Raw genomic sequence first — 15,107 nt, 5'->3', positions numbered from 1 at the left:
AGGCTGCGATTCCTCAGAAACAACCCCCCGAGGAACCGGCAGGACCTGGCATCAGAACTGCACCGCGGAGCTGGGTTACGTTTCAGGGCATCTGACAGGTTTTCAGCTCCTAATTTCAGTGAGCGGCGGTGGCTCCTTCCCAGTGAACTCTGCTCTCCACAATGCAGAGGCTGGGGGAGAACATGCAGGTTCCCATCAATCCACAGCAACATTCACATACACTAAGAATTTTTACGGTTTATGTATTCTGATTATCAAGATAAGTATTAATGTTGAGCACTAACTCTATAAACAAGCATGACTTGGTCTGACTATTTTCAGAGGTTTGGTGTCCACAGCATGCCAGCCAAATCCGAGGGCTGTTGTGGAAAATGAAGCATCTCAGGCCTAGAAAAACTGACAAGGAGAAATCAATGTTTTGCTGCAAAACATCGCTTCATATTGGAGCCAGCTGCAAAACAGCCAGTGATCCATTTCTAGAGGAGGCAGAGGCTGGTTTATTCAGAAAACAGCTCAAAAAAAAAAAAATCTAACTCTGCAATACTGAGATACATAATTTATACAGAGGCTTGCCGCTTACGCCAGAACACACATGAGTGTCATCAATATTTTAAATACTGAGTACCAAACTGGTTGTCAAATGCAAGTCAGCAATTTCCTTTTGCCTCTCTACTGGAGAGAAAGCAATCAGGCCGAACACGAATCTGGATGAGCCCTTTTAGCGAAGAGCTTGCTTGAGACCAGAGACTGTTACATATTTTATTTGAAACACAAGATGCGGCAGGAGCAAAACAGCTGGCCTTAGCCAACCAACAAAAAAAGTCAGTTGGCTGCCTCCACACATTATTAACTTGAAAAAATAATTTCATAATGCCAACATGAGGCTGTATATGTTTATTCATCGTCAGTAATTTTTGTACACAAGGCAAAATATTAATAGCTGAAAGGCAACATTTTTGGAGAGTATGTACAGAGCAATGTACAAGCGAGTGTAAGAGGTTTTAAACTATTCATCAATTTAACCGTTTTATAAAAAGGAAGTGATGCTTTTTCTTCTAAGACCTTCCTTAGAAATAATTTATTGCCAATCTTAAACTAAAGCAAGGAGAAAAAAAAATTTACAATAAAAACTACTCCCTGGAAAGTTTATAAAAAGTTAAACATATAAAATTGTAAGCCACAAACATTTATACAAAGCTAATACAAATCTTGGTTTTGTTGAAGATCTATGAGGTTGTTACAAAATATATTTTTACATAAAGGCTTCACGTAAGGTAAGCTCTCACTGCTACTGAAAGCGCAGGAAAGCGGTTTTAAATAGTCTGCAATTCAACTTATTTTCAAGTACAATGCAAAGAAATTGCAAAATGGCACTGTATTGCAATGCTGTGTAATTAAAAAAACCCCTATGTTAATGGTACCATCAAATAGACAAGACCTGTAAAGTTAACTTGTGAACAATTCAGTATGGCATGAAACTTCTGATCATTTTGAAACAGGAAATGTTATTGTCGGAAAATGAACCTCCTGCAACCGTCCTTAAAGAGAAATAACCAGAGAAGTCTTCTGATGGCAATGGACATGTTAAACATGCATGGTTCTCAGTCTTTAAGCAGTGAGTTGCTCCCAAACATGGTGAGCAGATGCAGTTTGACCAAGCCTTCTGGGACTGATCATAAATACTATTACTAGCCAAGTGTCACAAAGCTTGAAACACCCACCTGATCTGAGCAATCTGATAGAATAATTCTGATGGGCAAAATTTAAAGCTACTTACTAGACAAATGAGTCCAATATACAGCCTTTAAGATCAATGAACCCACTTTTTTTTTTTAAGAGCAGATATTCTAGAAGAAAGCTTAAGTTTTACACAAACTGATGGCTTATGCTCCCACATACAATATATAAAAACAGTAAAATTTTTAAAGCCCTGATGAACAGCCACAGTTTTCAGGTATCAATCAATTCAGTTTAACACACTGCAGCAGGGAACAGTTGCTAAAACACCAATTTCACCTTGAGGTACAGGAAGGCTGTACAAGACAGTGGTATATCTCCATATGGTCAGTGATCTTTTTAACAGAGCTCACTCCACCAAAGAGAACTCCATCAAAGAAAGTTGTGGGAAACTTGATTTTCTACCTGCTTTCCCACCTTCACTAGAAATACATCCTGACTTTGTACCACAGACTGGTTTACATGAACAAGCTTCACTCTTACTAGCCAACTGTGACTCATTTGTTTGCTTCAGGATAAAAAAAAAAAAAAAAATCACTCTGTTCAAAACATCAATCCTTCAGCTCTTGTACCAAAATTATATCCTGCTATAAAGAAATAACATTTAGAAACAAATCTAAAAAGAAATACAACAGTACACGCTATGCTCCTTTTCAGGTAGCTAATGAAGAGTAAGTTTGAAGATGGAGAAGCCAAACGTTGATTCAGTTTGTTTAGCCAGTATGTTAACATAGGAACCATGTAAACAGTTACATCAAGGTTAGTTGCCTCACCCCCTCTAAAGAAGTGGGAGTGGGAAATGCAAGCGATTTGACTCAGTCATTTCATTAAAATAATTCATTTCTGCCTGAGATTCATATAGTGCTTATCTACCAGAGCCTATTTTGTCAGAAGTGACCCAACATTGCAGGGTCCACCTTGCTATCTTACAGGCCCTGGTGTTCACAGGGAAAGAGATCTAAAAGGATTAAAACCAGGGTTTTTTTGTGTTGGTTCAGGGGAGAAGCCTGCTGAGTATTTTTCCCACTTTAGCTAACATCAGAAGTGCCCAGTGCCTTGGTGATACTGGCTATATCCTTGGACTGACATCAGTTTTGAGGATCTTTAGTAAATTAACAGCTCCCTTGGCACAAAATTCATCAATATTTTACATAAACAAATTTGTTTAGACAAATTCCTGGTAATTTTCATATCATCCACTATCCAGTCTTTAGTCTTTTCTGCAATCATCTAGTCTGACATCCTGCAAACACATACTACAGACCCTCTCCAAATTGATTATTTTAATCAGAGCAGAGATAAGTCTCTCTTCAAAGAAGAAACTTGTTCAGACAACTGTCAGCACTGCAAAAAACCAAACCTACTACTCCTCGTGTTGACGAACAAGGATACGGATTTGTTCAATTTCTGCTTTTCAACAGTGGACTCTGAGGCTACTAGACAGAGGTTTGTTGTCTGCTCGTGTAGCATTGATAGCTCAACCAAATCAACCTGTCATTCTTCTCCAAAGAGGGAAATGGAGAACTTCTGCACTCCCATTACAGGCATGTTGTCCAATCCTTTAAATGGCCTCACTAGCTTTTTTTGAGGTCTCTAGTTCACCATCCTTCTTGAACTGCTCACATATGACCTGAAGATGTCAAACCAGAAGTAATCATATCCATGTCCAGTAAGGAGGCAAAATCTACATTAAATATCCCCATCTAAGGATTATATTAATCCTCCTGACATCAGCGTTGCACCCAGACTTTATGTTTAGATTATGCACTGTGACTTCTCCCAAGCTCTTTTCAGAATTCTTTCCTCCCAAAATAGTGCCTTATTGCAGAAATCGCAGACTAATCTATGACTACTCATTGGATGATATAAAAAAATAGAGGTCTTTCAAAGCACCTAACTAAATTAAAATACGCTATTCCCCTTCTACTGACAGGAGAACGAGGTACAGAGATGTTAATACAACTTACAATCACAGTAAGTAAAAGGCTAAGTTCAGAAGACAGGCAGCTTTCCTATGTTCTAGCAGGGACACTGCTCCAAGCAGTGAGAATATTATGTCACACTGCTTGCCACATGTGCAGTATGTTAATAAAAATTCATTTAAGAAAGTATTGGCCAGCATCACGATCCACAGGAATTGGCCAGTTCCATGGGGGAAGTGGCAAGCTGAACTGCCGACATGACACTACCGTCCGGGGAAAACTTGGTAGCGGCACTACTTTTTAAAACACAAGCTCACAAGCTTACTCTCATTTTGTAGCATGCTATGTGGTGCATGAGGATTTCTGGGCAAGAAGTATTTTTTATGATTTTTTTTTTAATCACATGGCAATGGTAACAACCCCCCCTTACAAAAAAAAAAAACCAAAAAACAAAAACAAAAAAAACCCCCCAACCAACTGCAATGGAACTTTTGGTAAAATATTCTTAGTCACAAGCAGCACTCTGGAGTATGCTGTGCAACATATTTGGCTCAAGTACACTTAGGATTGCTAGACCCAATTGGAAAGTCTCAAAAAGAACCTCATCAGCTGAAGCATGTTCTGCTGTGACATGTTCTTTTTTCAGAAGAAAACGTTAATCTTCACGGTGTCAGCTACACAAGGCCTCTGCTGGGAACACATATGCTCACATAAGGCCACTGAAAATACTGTAGGAGGACAGAACACAAGGAGGCACTTAGGTTTGCAAGTACTTCTATCCATCACCAAATGCTTACTGATTAAGATGAGGCACACTGTAAGAAGTCACGAAGAAAGTAAAAATAAACCAGTGCTGTATTAAAGCGCTTCAAGAACAGGTAAGGTACCTACATGTAAAATCTGGTTAGTGAAGATAAGAAATACAAGTTTAGCTTGCTCCCCTTCCCACATCAGAATTTCAAGAGGACCGTATCATAGTGCTCTGTGCTTTGCCATGGCTCTAAGACGTATGTACAACGCAATAGAGTGAAACCGTGTACTGTGCCATTCACTAATTCCTTGTCACTAGACTTCTGCCTGCATTAGTACTTCCTGCTGGATATGTCTGAAGCTTCCAATCTAAGTACTTTTAAAGCATCTCCTAGTCAAACCCCATGCAAAGATTTATACTGAAACAGGAAGTACATTACACCCAGGAATCCTAGCTTCAAATAGATTATTCCAGCAAGGGATTTATGGGATTTCTAACCAACAATAGACCTGAGAAATCGTAAGTCAGCTATGGTATCACAATCTTCATAATTAAGTTAGATGTGAAAAGTTTCTCCCCCCATTAAATTACTGCCACACTCTAACGATTGCAACAATTTCATTGAAGTTTGGACTTGGAATTCTGAAGGTGGAATGAATTTTCTAGGATAATACACACGTTCTTAAAAGGTCAAATTTATCACTTTACAGGTAACTTAGACATAGGTCTGCTATAAAATTACAACTTAAGTCAACTTGAAGCTACACTGGAAGAGATTAAGCCTGAATTTCTGCAGAAATTGGCAATAATGTGTTCAGCAGCAGCTTTTAGCCACATATCAAGAAGTCTGACAGGATCTGGATTTCTCTACTCCTGCTGTAAACTTCTAGTTAAAAAAACAACACACAAAATTTACTCAAATAAAAATGTCTTTTTGCACATCACTGTAACATAAGCTGCTTGAGGTTGTCGTGAAGGATAGTATCCTTGACATCACGGAAAACTAACCGGATGTTTTCTGTGTTAATAGCAGTGGTGAAGTGGTGGTAGAGGGGCTTCTGCTGCTGGTCCCGGCGTTTAGTACGAAAACAATCCACCAGGAATTTTTGGACATCTGTTAAGCAGTGGGGATCCCCTTCAAACTCTGGAAAATAGTCTTTGATGCTCACTTTTTGTACTTTTTCCTCAAGCAAGTCCGTCTTATTTAAGAAGAGAATGATTGAGACGTTGCTGAAAACCCGGTTATTGACTATTGTTTCAAAAATGTTCAGGGATTCTGTAAGGCGATTCGTTTGCCGATCCTCCATAAGCACTTGGTCAAATTCACTCGAGGAAACAAGGAAGAGTATTGATGTGACACTGTCGAAGCACTCGAACCAACGTTTCCGTTCTGACCTTTGGCCACCTACATCAACCATTTTGAAAGGAACATTTTTTATTTCAAAGTCGTACTCATGAATCCCTTTTGTGGGTCTTCGTGCCAGCAGTATATCTTGCTGTGAGGGAAGATAATCCTAAAAAAAAAAAAATAAAGGAGATTTTGCTGATTAGGATACAGGTCACAGGCACGGTGATCACAGCAGACTTGCAATCGAGAGAAAAGCTTGCAGAGGAACAGCACAATGTTTTGAATAAATATACACATGTATGTATATTTATATGCTAACACTGAAGCATTTGGGAAAGATCTCGAGTCCAAAGCAGGAAACACACCCAATATTAAATCAAAACATGTACCCCAAAGAACTAAAGCTTTCCATTTGCCACATGACAAGGATCCATAAACAACCTGAGAGGTACACCTTCAATTCCTCATGCCAGTTTCCCCTCATTCTGGATTACTTTATGCTTCATTCATCCTCTTCCCACAAAGCTGGGAAACACGCTGGCTGCCAACACTGCAATGCAGCAAATGGGGTCTAAAACAGGTTTCTCAAATCAGTAACCACGGTAGTATCCCATTCTAACTGTGGGCACTCGGTTCCTCCCATGTTCTTGTGCATACTGCACGACTGCTTCTAGAAAAAAGAGCTGCTCCACGAAGTAATTTTTAAGGCAATCAATTATGCCAGAAAAGTGAAACCTAAGCAACTTACTGTGTTGTGCCATAGATCTTTTGCATCCAGCTGTATCAGTCCAAAAAGTCACTTCTATTAGCTCTGTGCCACGCCTGTGAGCTCACACAGCCCCAATTTGTCCAAAACATACTGTGCAATACAGCAGAACAGAAGAAACAGGCAGCTGAGGACAGCAGCCCCTTCCCAGTAGTACAGCCTAGGAGGGCACCCAAGACAGCTGTACCCTGAAGTTCTCCAGCCTGCCTTTTCCCCCAGAATTAAATAGGCAGGATAGGTAATTTTTTACTACTTTTTGACTGTTACATGAACAGTCATCATCAATGGATGCAGATGTTAACAGGAAGAGGAATTCTTATTAGTCAGCTTTCGACAGCATGAAATTCAAGACTTGCATTGGGGATTTCTTCATTCTTAGAATTACACTTTTGCATATGGTCCAAGTCTTTTTGCTATTTAAAAAGTGCATCTGTAACAGACAGCTGGCTGATGCTGCAGTTTAAAGCTTTGTTGTTCACTTGTTATGGAAACTCTTCCTTACATTTTTCCAGCATTTCTCACAACTTCAGAGAGAGCGATTTAGGTTTCAGAGCTGGAATTTTAGTCTCCTCTTACTGAATGATCTACAATCTTCCTTTGACAGTGCCAGTACCAGACTTGGAGTTTTTATAAAGATGTGTAAGACCATGGTCCAGAAAGTCTGATTCAACTAATAAGCTGGGGTGGGGGGCACAAACACACAACTACATGGCAATTCAAATACTGGTATTCCAAGTTTAAGGCAGCTGGACAAGTTTGATCCACAGCATTTAAGAAAGCAATTTTAAAAATCATGAAGTGAGAGTAATGTTCCAAAAACTCAATGATCACTTTGCTTTACTATGTGAGCTCAAAAGTGAAACTAGCTAGAGAAAGACTGTTTTGTTTGAACTCCCGGGTTTCTTTATTCGAGCTGCCCATGACTGAGGCACTGATTTTTATCATGGCACAAATTACAAAGCAGCTCTCTGAAGCACAGGCTCCCCACCCTGCACTTTTTGCTGTAGTACTATTACACATCCAAAACCCGCACCACCTAAATCTGCAGGAGAATTGAACTGCTAAAGCAGTACTATGTTCTCTCCTAACCGAGCAACAGACATGTGATGCCACCCCCTTGTCTGATTAAAAGAAGCAACTTTAAAGGGTAATAAGATTTTTCTCTTTGTTACATTTAGCTTGGGTCTTTTCTACCAAAAATTGGTAGAGGGGGAGAACAATCAGAGGAATAGAGCAGTGACTGTATCAAATGTCACTGGGCACATGTGAAGGGATTTTGAGTAAAGCTGTTAACATTTAGGCAAGAGAATGTCTCAGGTTCAACACTTATTCCACCTTTCAAACAGGAACACGTAATCTTTTGTTATTCAGGAAGCTAGTCTCAAGTTCTCAGAACAAAACCAGAAAGTCTTAGGAAAGCTCAGGAGTGACTGAAATTATTAAAGTAAGTAAGTAAATAAAATCAATTAATATAGTAGGCAAAGCCATATATACCTTCAATACTGAAACGAGCACAAAGCAAACTCTTCTGGGAGTTGGCGTGTACTGTTTATTCAGGAAAGCTTTCAAGAACAAGGAACTTATTCCTAGAATTCCTGACAAATTCCCTCTTGAGTATTATCACTCATTTAAAATTCCTTCCACACTTGCAACCACAAATAAAATCCTTTCAAGTGTTTTCAAGTTCTACATGCACAGAAGACCTACCATGTTTTATACCAGATAATGGCTACTCTGATCCAACAGTCTGCAAATGAGTGCACTGGAAGTCAAGTGCTTGGTATACAGCCATCATTTGGCTACAGGAAACTAAATACAACAACTCCTAAGGAATCTCCCAGTATTTTAGTTATCTCTTTGAAGGATGATTATGTTTTCTCCCTCACACCCAGATCCTTGGGATACTAGCAGCTTGCCACTGTAGCAATTCTCAACTAGTCCCTTTCCCACCGTTGATCGCATTCTCCACATCTGAAGACTGCAGCATTAGGTGAATATTTTCTTTGGACAGCACTGAGTATTATTTTCCAAGCCCTCCGAAGACTGCAGCATTAGGTGAATATTTTCCTTGGACAGCACTGAGTATTATTTTCAAAGTCCTTTCAATATTTCGCCATTGTTAATCAGTACTTCTCCTGCAAGCATCCCCAGCACACTCTCCTCTTCTACACTTTGCCCCATCTTCCGTGTTGACTGTTTTCTTTCTCACCTTCTTCCAGTTTTGGTTTATTTTTTTGTTTTGTTTGGGGTTTTTTGTCATTTTGGGGGGGTTTTGTTTGTTTGGTTTGTTTTGTTGCTTTTGGTTGGTTGTTGGTTTGGTTGGTTGGTTTTTTTGTTGGTTTTTTTTTTTTTGGGGGGGGGGGGGTGGGGGTGGGGTGTTTTTTTGTTTCATTTTCTGTGCAGCTCTTCCCAAGGATACATATTGATAGTGACTCAGAACATGCGATGATAGTGACTCAGAACATGCGATTCCTGAACTATCTCCTTCCTCAAATTCACTACAGTCTGGTTTCTTCTAAACGACTTCTTTTGGTTATTAGGTAGCTCTTTTGGCTACGACATCACTGTTTGCCTTGTTAAAATTAGAATTTAAGGCATGAATAAGATCCAATCACAACATGGAAAGCAATGTCTCTCTATGAGGTATTTTGAATACATATAGTCTGCACTGGCAGTTGAAATAACAACAAATAATTGCAAGGAATCCAGCCGATCCCACGTGTATATGCCAGCCAGCTACTCTTATTTTGCTGATCTGATTAAATCTGAACATTAAGTTCTTTTCCCTACGCACTGTTATCATCAGCTCCCTTTTGGCAAGAGGCACATGAATCGCAGGTCTATCTGTTTATAAGCAGTTTAGTTGCAGGCCAGCCCAGTTGTATCAGATAACAGATAAGAACAGTAAAATACTTGTATTAATACAGTCTGGGGAAATAATCATTAGACAAATCTTGCATACAGATAAGAATAAACCAGAAGAACCTATCAAATCTTTCACTCAGTAACAAAATTTAGCTAGCACTTTTTCCACAAAGACCTAACATTTTCTATGACAGCAGATCTTGAAGAGTCCCTCTGTATCTCAACACTGTTTGGTCTAACTTTAAACTGAAAAGCTGTAATTCAGCGTTCAGCGTTCCCACAGCAACATCAGACCTACAATAAGTGTGTGTGTACATGAAAACATAAAAAAACCCTAGTGACTTCAAGTTTCACGCTTTAATCAAAGAATGGACCATGGTTTCTAAATAAAGAACTCTGAAAAGAAGCTGCAAAAATCTTTACCCAAATGTGCACAAATGTGTGGGGGGAAAAAAAAAAAACCAAACCCCTTCGAAACTAAAGTGGCATTGGATTCAAAGACCATGAGAAATCCACCATTAGCAGAAAGTTTAGCAGTTCATTAACGTGAGTGCAGTTCTCTTCCTGCCTTGTAACTCAAGACCAAATCAAAATGCAGAGAGTGAGTGCTGGAGTTCTCAAGCAAGATAGCTGGGAAGCATATGCATTCTGCAAGATGATCACCAGTGCTCTAGTTAGAAAAATGACAGTTCAAAGCAAAAATATAGTCTGGCTTAAAATTAAATTGTTATCTGTTAAAGAGAAAAAGAAAAATTAAATTAAGCATGATGTAACAGGATTCAATTGAAGTGGTTTGGATTCCTTCATCATTTGTTAGCCATCAGCTGGAAATGACCATGAAGAAACTGCTTCCCCATGGAGTTCAAGCTGGCATCCCATTTTAAAGGCAGTTTTTCCACATGCCATTTCTGCAATACATAACTAATGAGTATCGGCATACAACTTCATTATTCAAGCAATAACCAACATTTCTATCAAAAAGTATTCTACAGAACTTTCAGCTTTTTCCCCAGAGAAAACAGATTTTATTCTGTACCAAGTTTGTTTATTTTAAAGTAGACACTACAGAAAGGTACCACTTACCTGTGCACTGATTTAACTTAGAATTCCTAACTGGACATATAAAAACAAAAGCAGTCATTTTTGGATATCAATTAGTGTTGAAGTGCTACTTTAGCAGTTTTCTGACTCGACAAGCATTTGTAACTTGTTTTTTGTTCAATTTCTACAGAAGTTTTATTTCCAGAAAGTCTCTTGGCCCTTGCATCGCCCTGTGGTTTTGACATGTCAGTGATGAACTGCTGAGATAATGGGACAGTCGAAGTTAACTAAAGTTCAAAGTTATTTGAGTAGACACTAATTACATTTCACCTGTTTAAAACCCAGAGATCACACAGACTACTTAAAACTCAAGACTGAAAAAAAAAACCAAACCAACTTACTTGTTCTCCAAGTTTATCCAAGTTGTCCAAGAAATACTTTACAGATTCCCCCTAAAAACAAAGGAAATGGTTATTTAAATAAGTGGCACAGTTGATCCCAATAGTTTACATTCTGAAGTCCAATTAATTTAGTGAAATCTAGATTTAAGTGTTGTAAGCTTTAATCACCACTTTTTAAGCAGCTATCCTAAGAACACAACTGACATTTTATATTTAAGCTTAAAAGCATAGGTAGGCACATTTGTAATAGTTAAATTATTTCCAAGTTTAGAATTGCTAAATAAATCCTACAGTGTTATCTACAGGGAGTATCAACGAAGCAACCACAGCTTCATTATCAAAAGACACATCCAATTCTTCTAACCCTTTGAGGAGTCTGCACATCCAGGCATTCAGGTACAGGGATTAATCACTGGAGATAAGTTAATTTATAACTGCATTGCTATACAATCCCATTCATACACGTACTTTCCCTGAGCACAGCATATGACTAGCAGAGTAGAGGATGAGAAACCACAACAGATGAAGCATTTTACTAAACTTTCCTATCAGAGACCAAGTCGGACAAGAACTCCTTACTCTGTAACGAACAGTGCTCCGCGCTGCCATACTGCATGATATCGCACCTACTAGACAGGTTACCTTCCAGATTCAAGCCATCACTGTCCTTGCAAATAGTAACTGCAGTTTTTAATCCCTCCAGTAATACGGAACTAAAGGGGTTTTTATCGTAAGCCTGAACTACAGCCAACTCTCCAGAACTCCATTAGGGTGCTGGGATTAAGGAAGAACTCTTACAAGGATGCTGCTGAACCTGAGTTCACTTGCAATAGGTAATGTACTGATTGAATTTATTGCAAAGGAAAGTAGTACCTTTTTAGGATTCTCAGCATCATCACAGAAGCAGAAACATGCTTTCTTTTGAAAGCTCTTGATTACCAAGCTGTAACTTATTTATTTTATAGTAAATACAGAAAAGAAACCATCTGTGTTTTCACTCTGCGGATGGAAGAGCAAGAATTCTGACTGAATTCTCTCGATGAGAAATTCAAGAAGCATCCAAGGCTGAGGTGACTACATCTAAACCAGACAAGTGAATTAGGACAGGAGTTACACCCCGATAATGACTTCCCCTCACTTGAATTTGAACTCTGCAAACTTATCTAGGAAGAATATCAAACCTCAATATTAAACTGTGTCATCTAAGCAGCAGTAAAGTAGGGTAGGGTAAATAACAGTCCAAAAAGGATTCTGGCAGACACATAAGCCAGGTTCCTTTGCAAGTTTTCCAGGTACTAAAAAAAGTTACATAATACAAGTAGATACCGCACCTTTAAGTGTGCAATTTGAACATCAACTTTTAATTAGCCAAGACTGGGACTCCGGTTGAAACATGCCTTGTGCTCGAGAGACCTGCAGGGAAAGAGTCCAACACAGGTCTACTACCTTATTTTACCTTCTATTTGGCTTAACGTTACCGATTTTCTTTAGGGTGACAAACTGCAGCAGTAACACTAACCATTTTAAAGCCTGGTGGCACACAACAGCAACTGCTTGCAATGGCAGCAGTATTTTACACCTACATCTTTTCCAGCACTTCAGAAATCCATTCTAGCCTCAGTCCTGTCAGGAAAGTGTACGGGGAAGAGCATTCCTATTTCACAGAAAATAAAAATACACAACCTTGATGCACAAATCCATCAAGCTTCCCAAGCAGGAGTAACAGGATCAGAATTCAGGCCTTCCAAGTACTAAGATCGCTGTCTGTAGCTGAATGTTAAGACAAAATAAAGTTTAAGGTCAGACTTAATTTCTTTTTTAGGTCCTAGTAGGAGCTGGTAACCCTCCCTCCCCCACAGGACTATGTACAAATCAGCCAGATTTCAGACTCATTAAGTGCAGGTATTTTTTCTAGAATACCTGGGCCTCAGAGGTTGTAAGTATGCATGCATGTGTGTGCGCATGCATACATGTATTTTAATCTTAGACAGCCCTTTTTTATACTACTTACAGCAATGCCTACTCCCTAAAGAAGCATTAACTCCGCAATACTGGAATGCGTGAGTTACCACCTCTCCTTTAAGTCCCAGGGCTTACTGCTACTGCAATGGATTGAGTGGTTGGAGCAGACAAGTAAGCCACAGCCTGTAAAGGTCACAAAACACCCCCAGAAGCAGCTTCCTAAAAGAGGGGATTTCCTGAAAACACAAATGCAAAATACATCGGCCTGCAGCAACAGCAACGCTCTAGAGCCACATATCCAACAGTAAAGTAACTGCCAGAAAGCACACCGAGAAGACTGCTTAGCTTTCTAGGCTGTCATGTAGCAAAGTCAATGGCAAACAAATATAAAGGTGGCCATTCTGAAACTCAAGAGATTAAACTATAAAAGCAATCAGTTACAAACGTAAGACAGTTAATAAAGCAGTGACATACCAGTTTCTCTCCTCCACATGTTCGGCTCAGTCACTGGGTTCTTCCCTTATGAGAAATCTATTCAGACAACTAATATGACACACCAAGCCAAGTGCCATCAACATGACCCAACTCTGTGTTTCAGGATAAAAGTTGTTCAATCATTGGCTTTTATCAATTTGCATGGCATCGAGAACTTACAACAGCTTCAAATTCATCATCTGTTCTTCCATCACATTCCAGACACCCCTCCATATCATACTGCAACAAGCCAGTGCCTTGACTAGTAATAATTTTCTATCTGACCTGGACATCTTCATACTAGCAGGCTAAGCTCTCCTAACTACAGATACTCTTCAACAGCAAACTACCACGACTAACAGATTGTTATCAGAATGCACTACTGTAGAACTGAAGAGTTTTGACCCATTTTAAACAAGCTTCAAAAAGACAGCATTACAAAGCAACCAAGCAAGACTTCTGATCTTTTTCCAAAGGGGTGAACCTATGTATTTTACGCAATAATGAAGAGAAACCCACTGAAAAACCCATCATACAATAACCAAGGAAAGCCTTAAGGCCAGCAATTGCTAAAAATGAGTAATAAAATTATATATTCACAAGCCTGTATGACAACAGCTCCAAAGACAGCTTCTGTGTTAGGCTACTTTTTCTTGATATTAGATACAGAACTAGATCTCACTCTCTAAATCCATGCCAGTGGCTATATTTAAATGGCTGTATTCAACAGACAGTTGTCGCATTATAAAGATCTCCCTTTAGACAAACTGTAAACCCTCTGGTTTACCCTAGATGACTAGAAAAAAGAAACTGGGTTTCCCCACTCTGCCCCACTAACTCCAGCGTGGCTCACCGCGTCCAGCCCCTGCCACGTGGCTGTTGCAGCAGTCAATCTGCTGCAGTCATGCCACAAAGGAGCTACGCCAATGACAAAATCAACAGGAGACTGAGAAACTGCAGGATCTACCCCCATTAAAAAACTCTATAGCTCTCCATTACATTCCCGTTGTCTTCACACCCATGTTCTGTGAGCACATACAATGGAAATTTAAATTAAAGATCTAGTTAAAAAAATATAGTGATGTAAAGGTCTTTAATTAGTCACAGGCGAACTTTTGCATTTTTTTAAACTGCAGGTGAACCCTTTAAAGTCATTTTTACAGTTGAGCAGTTCTGAACTGCAAACTTCTGAAGCGTGGTTGAAGGCTACCAATGACCTGTTACACTGCAGGAACCATACCATTGAGCCTTACTTGTCCACTGCCCGCCTTCTTCTACTTAACTTAAAGCACAGGCCCAAAGATGCCAATAGAAGTGATAAAGTCAAACGCAGGCTTGAGCGCATTTCTCATATGCATGTTGACATACCGCAATAAAGCAAACTTCTTGAACACACACCAATACAACAGAATGAATGGCCTACACATTAGCTTCAAAGATCTTCCAGCATTAGGTGACTGCGCTTTTGCTCTTTTAATACGGTATTAAAATAAATCATATCAGAATATCAGATTTTAAGCAATCACTGTGATTGCTTGTAGAAGATGCCCTTTTTTGTTCAGATGGAGTATACACATCTCAGCTGCAGCCCTCCAGACTCCTCCTGATTCAGAAATGCATGTAAACCACAGGAAGTTGACTGTTAAACAACTTTATTCATAAGTGTCAAGTATTCCATTTTCAGAAAGGTTTGATTCAAAACAGCTTGTGTGCCTCCTGGAGTCTTGTGATCCTTACTGAAGAAAGCCTAGCCAAGTCATTTCATCATGAACATACAAGTGATTTACAAGAAAGCACAACTAAACCACATTCTTATCAAGGTACTCAATGTTACAACAGC

At 39.3% G+C, this 15,107-nt stretch overlaps 1 protein-coding gene across 1 annotated transcript in view; it reads right to left on the bottom strand.

The window, feature by feature from the left end:
* Positions 1–879: 879 nt before the first annotated feature.
* Positions 880–15,107, bottom strand: part of GNA13 (G protein subunit alpha 13) — a 30,241-nt gene continuing 16,013 nt past the window's right edge. The window contains exons 3-4 of the mRNA XM_075518505.1: positions 10,832–10,882; positions 880–5,924 (exon numbers count right to left, since the gene is read on the bottom strand). Of these exons, the coding sequence (XP_075374620.1) occupies positions 5,352–5,924; positions 10,832–10,882 (624 nt within the window). The 3' untranslated portion in view covers positions 880–5,351. The remainder of the gene's footprint in view (positions 5,925–10,831; positions 10,883–15,107) is intronic.

Source organism: Mycteria americana, chromosome 16 (genome assembly GCF_035582795.1).
Source record: "Mycteria americana isolate JAX WOST 10 ecotype Jacksonville Zoo and Gardens chromosome 16, USCA_MyAme_1.0, whole genome shotgun sequence".
Lineage (NCBI taxonomy): Eukaryota > Metazoa > Chordata > Aves > Ciconiiformes > Ciconiidae > Mycteria > Mycteria americana.
This window is presented reverse-complemented; position numbering and strand designations above follow the sequence as displayed.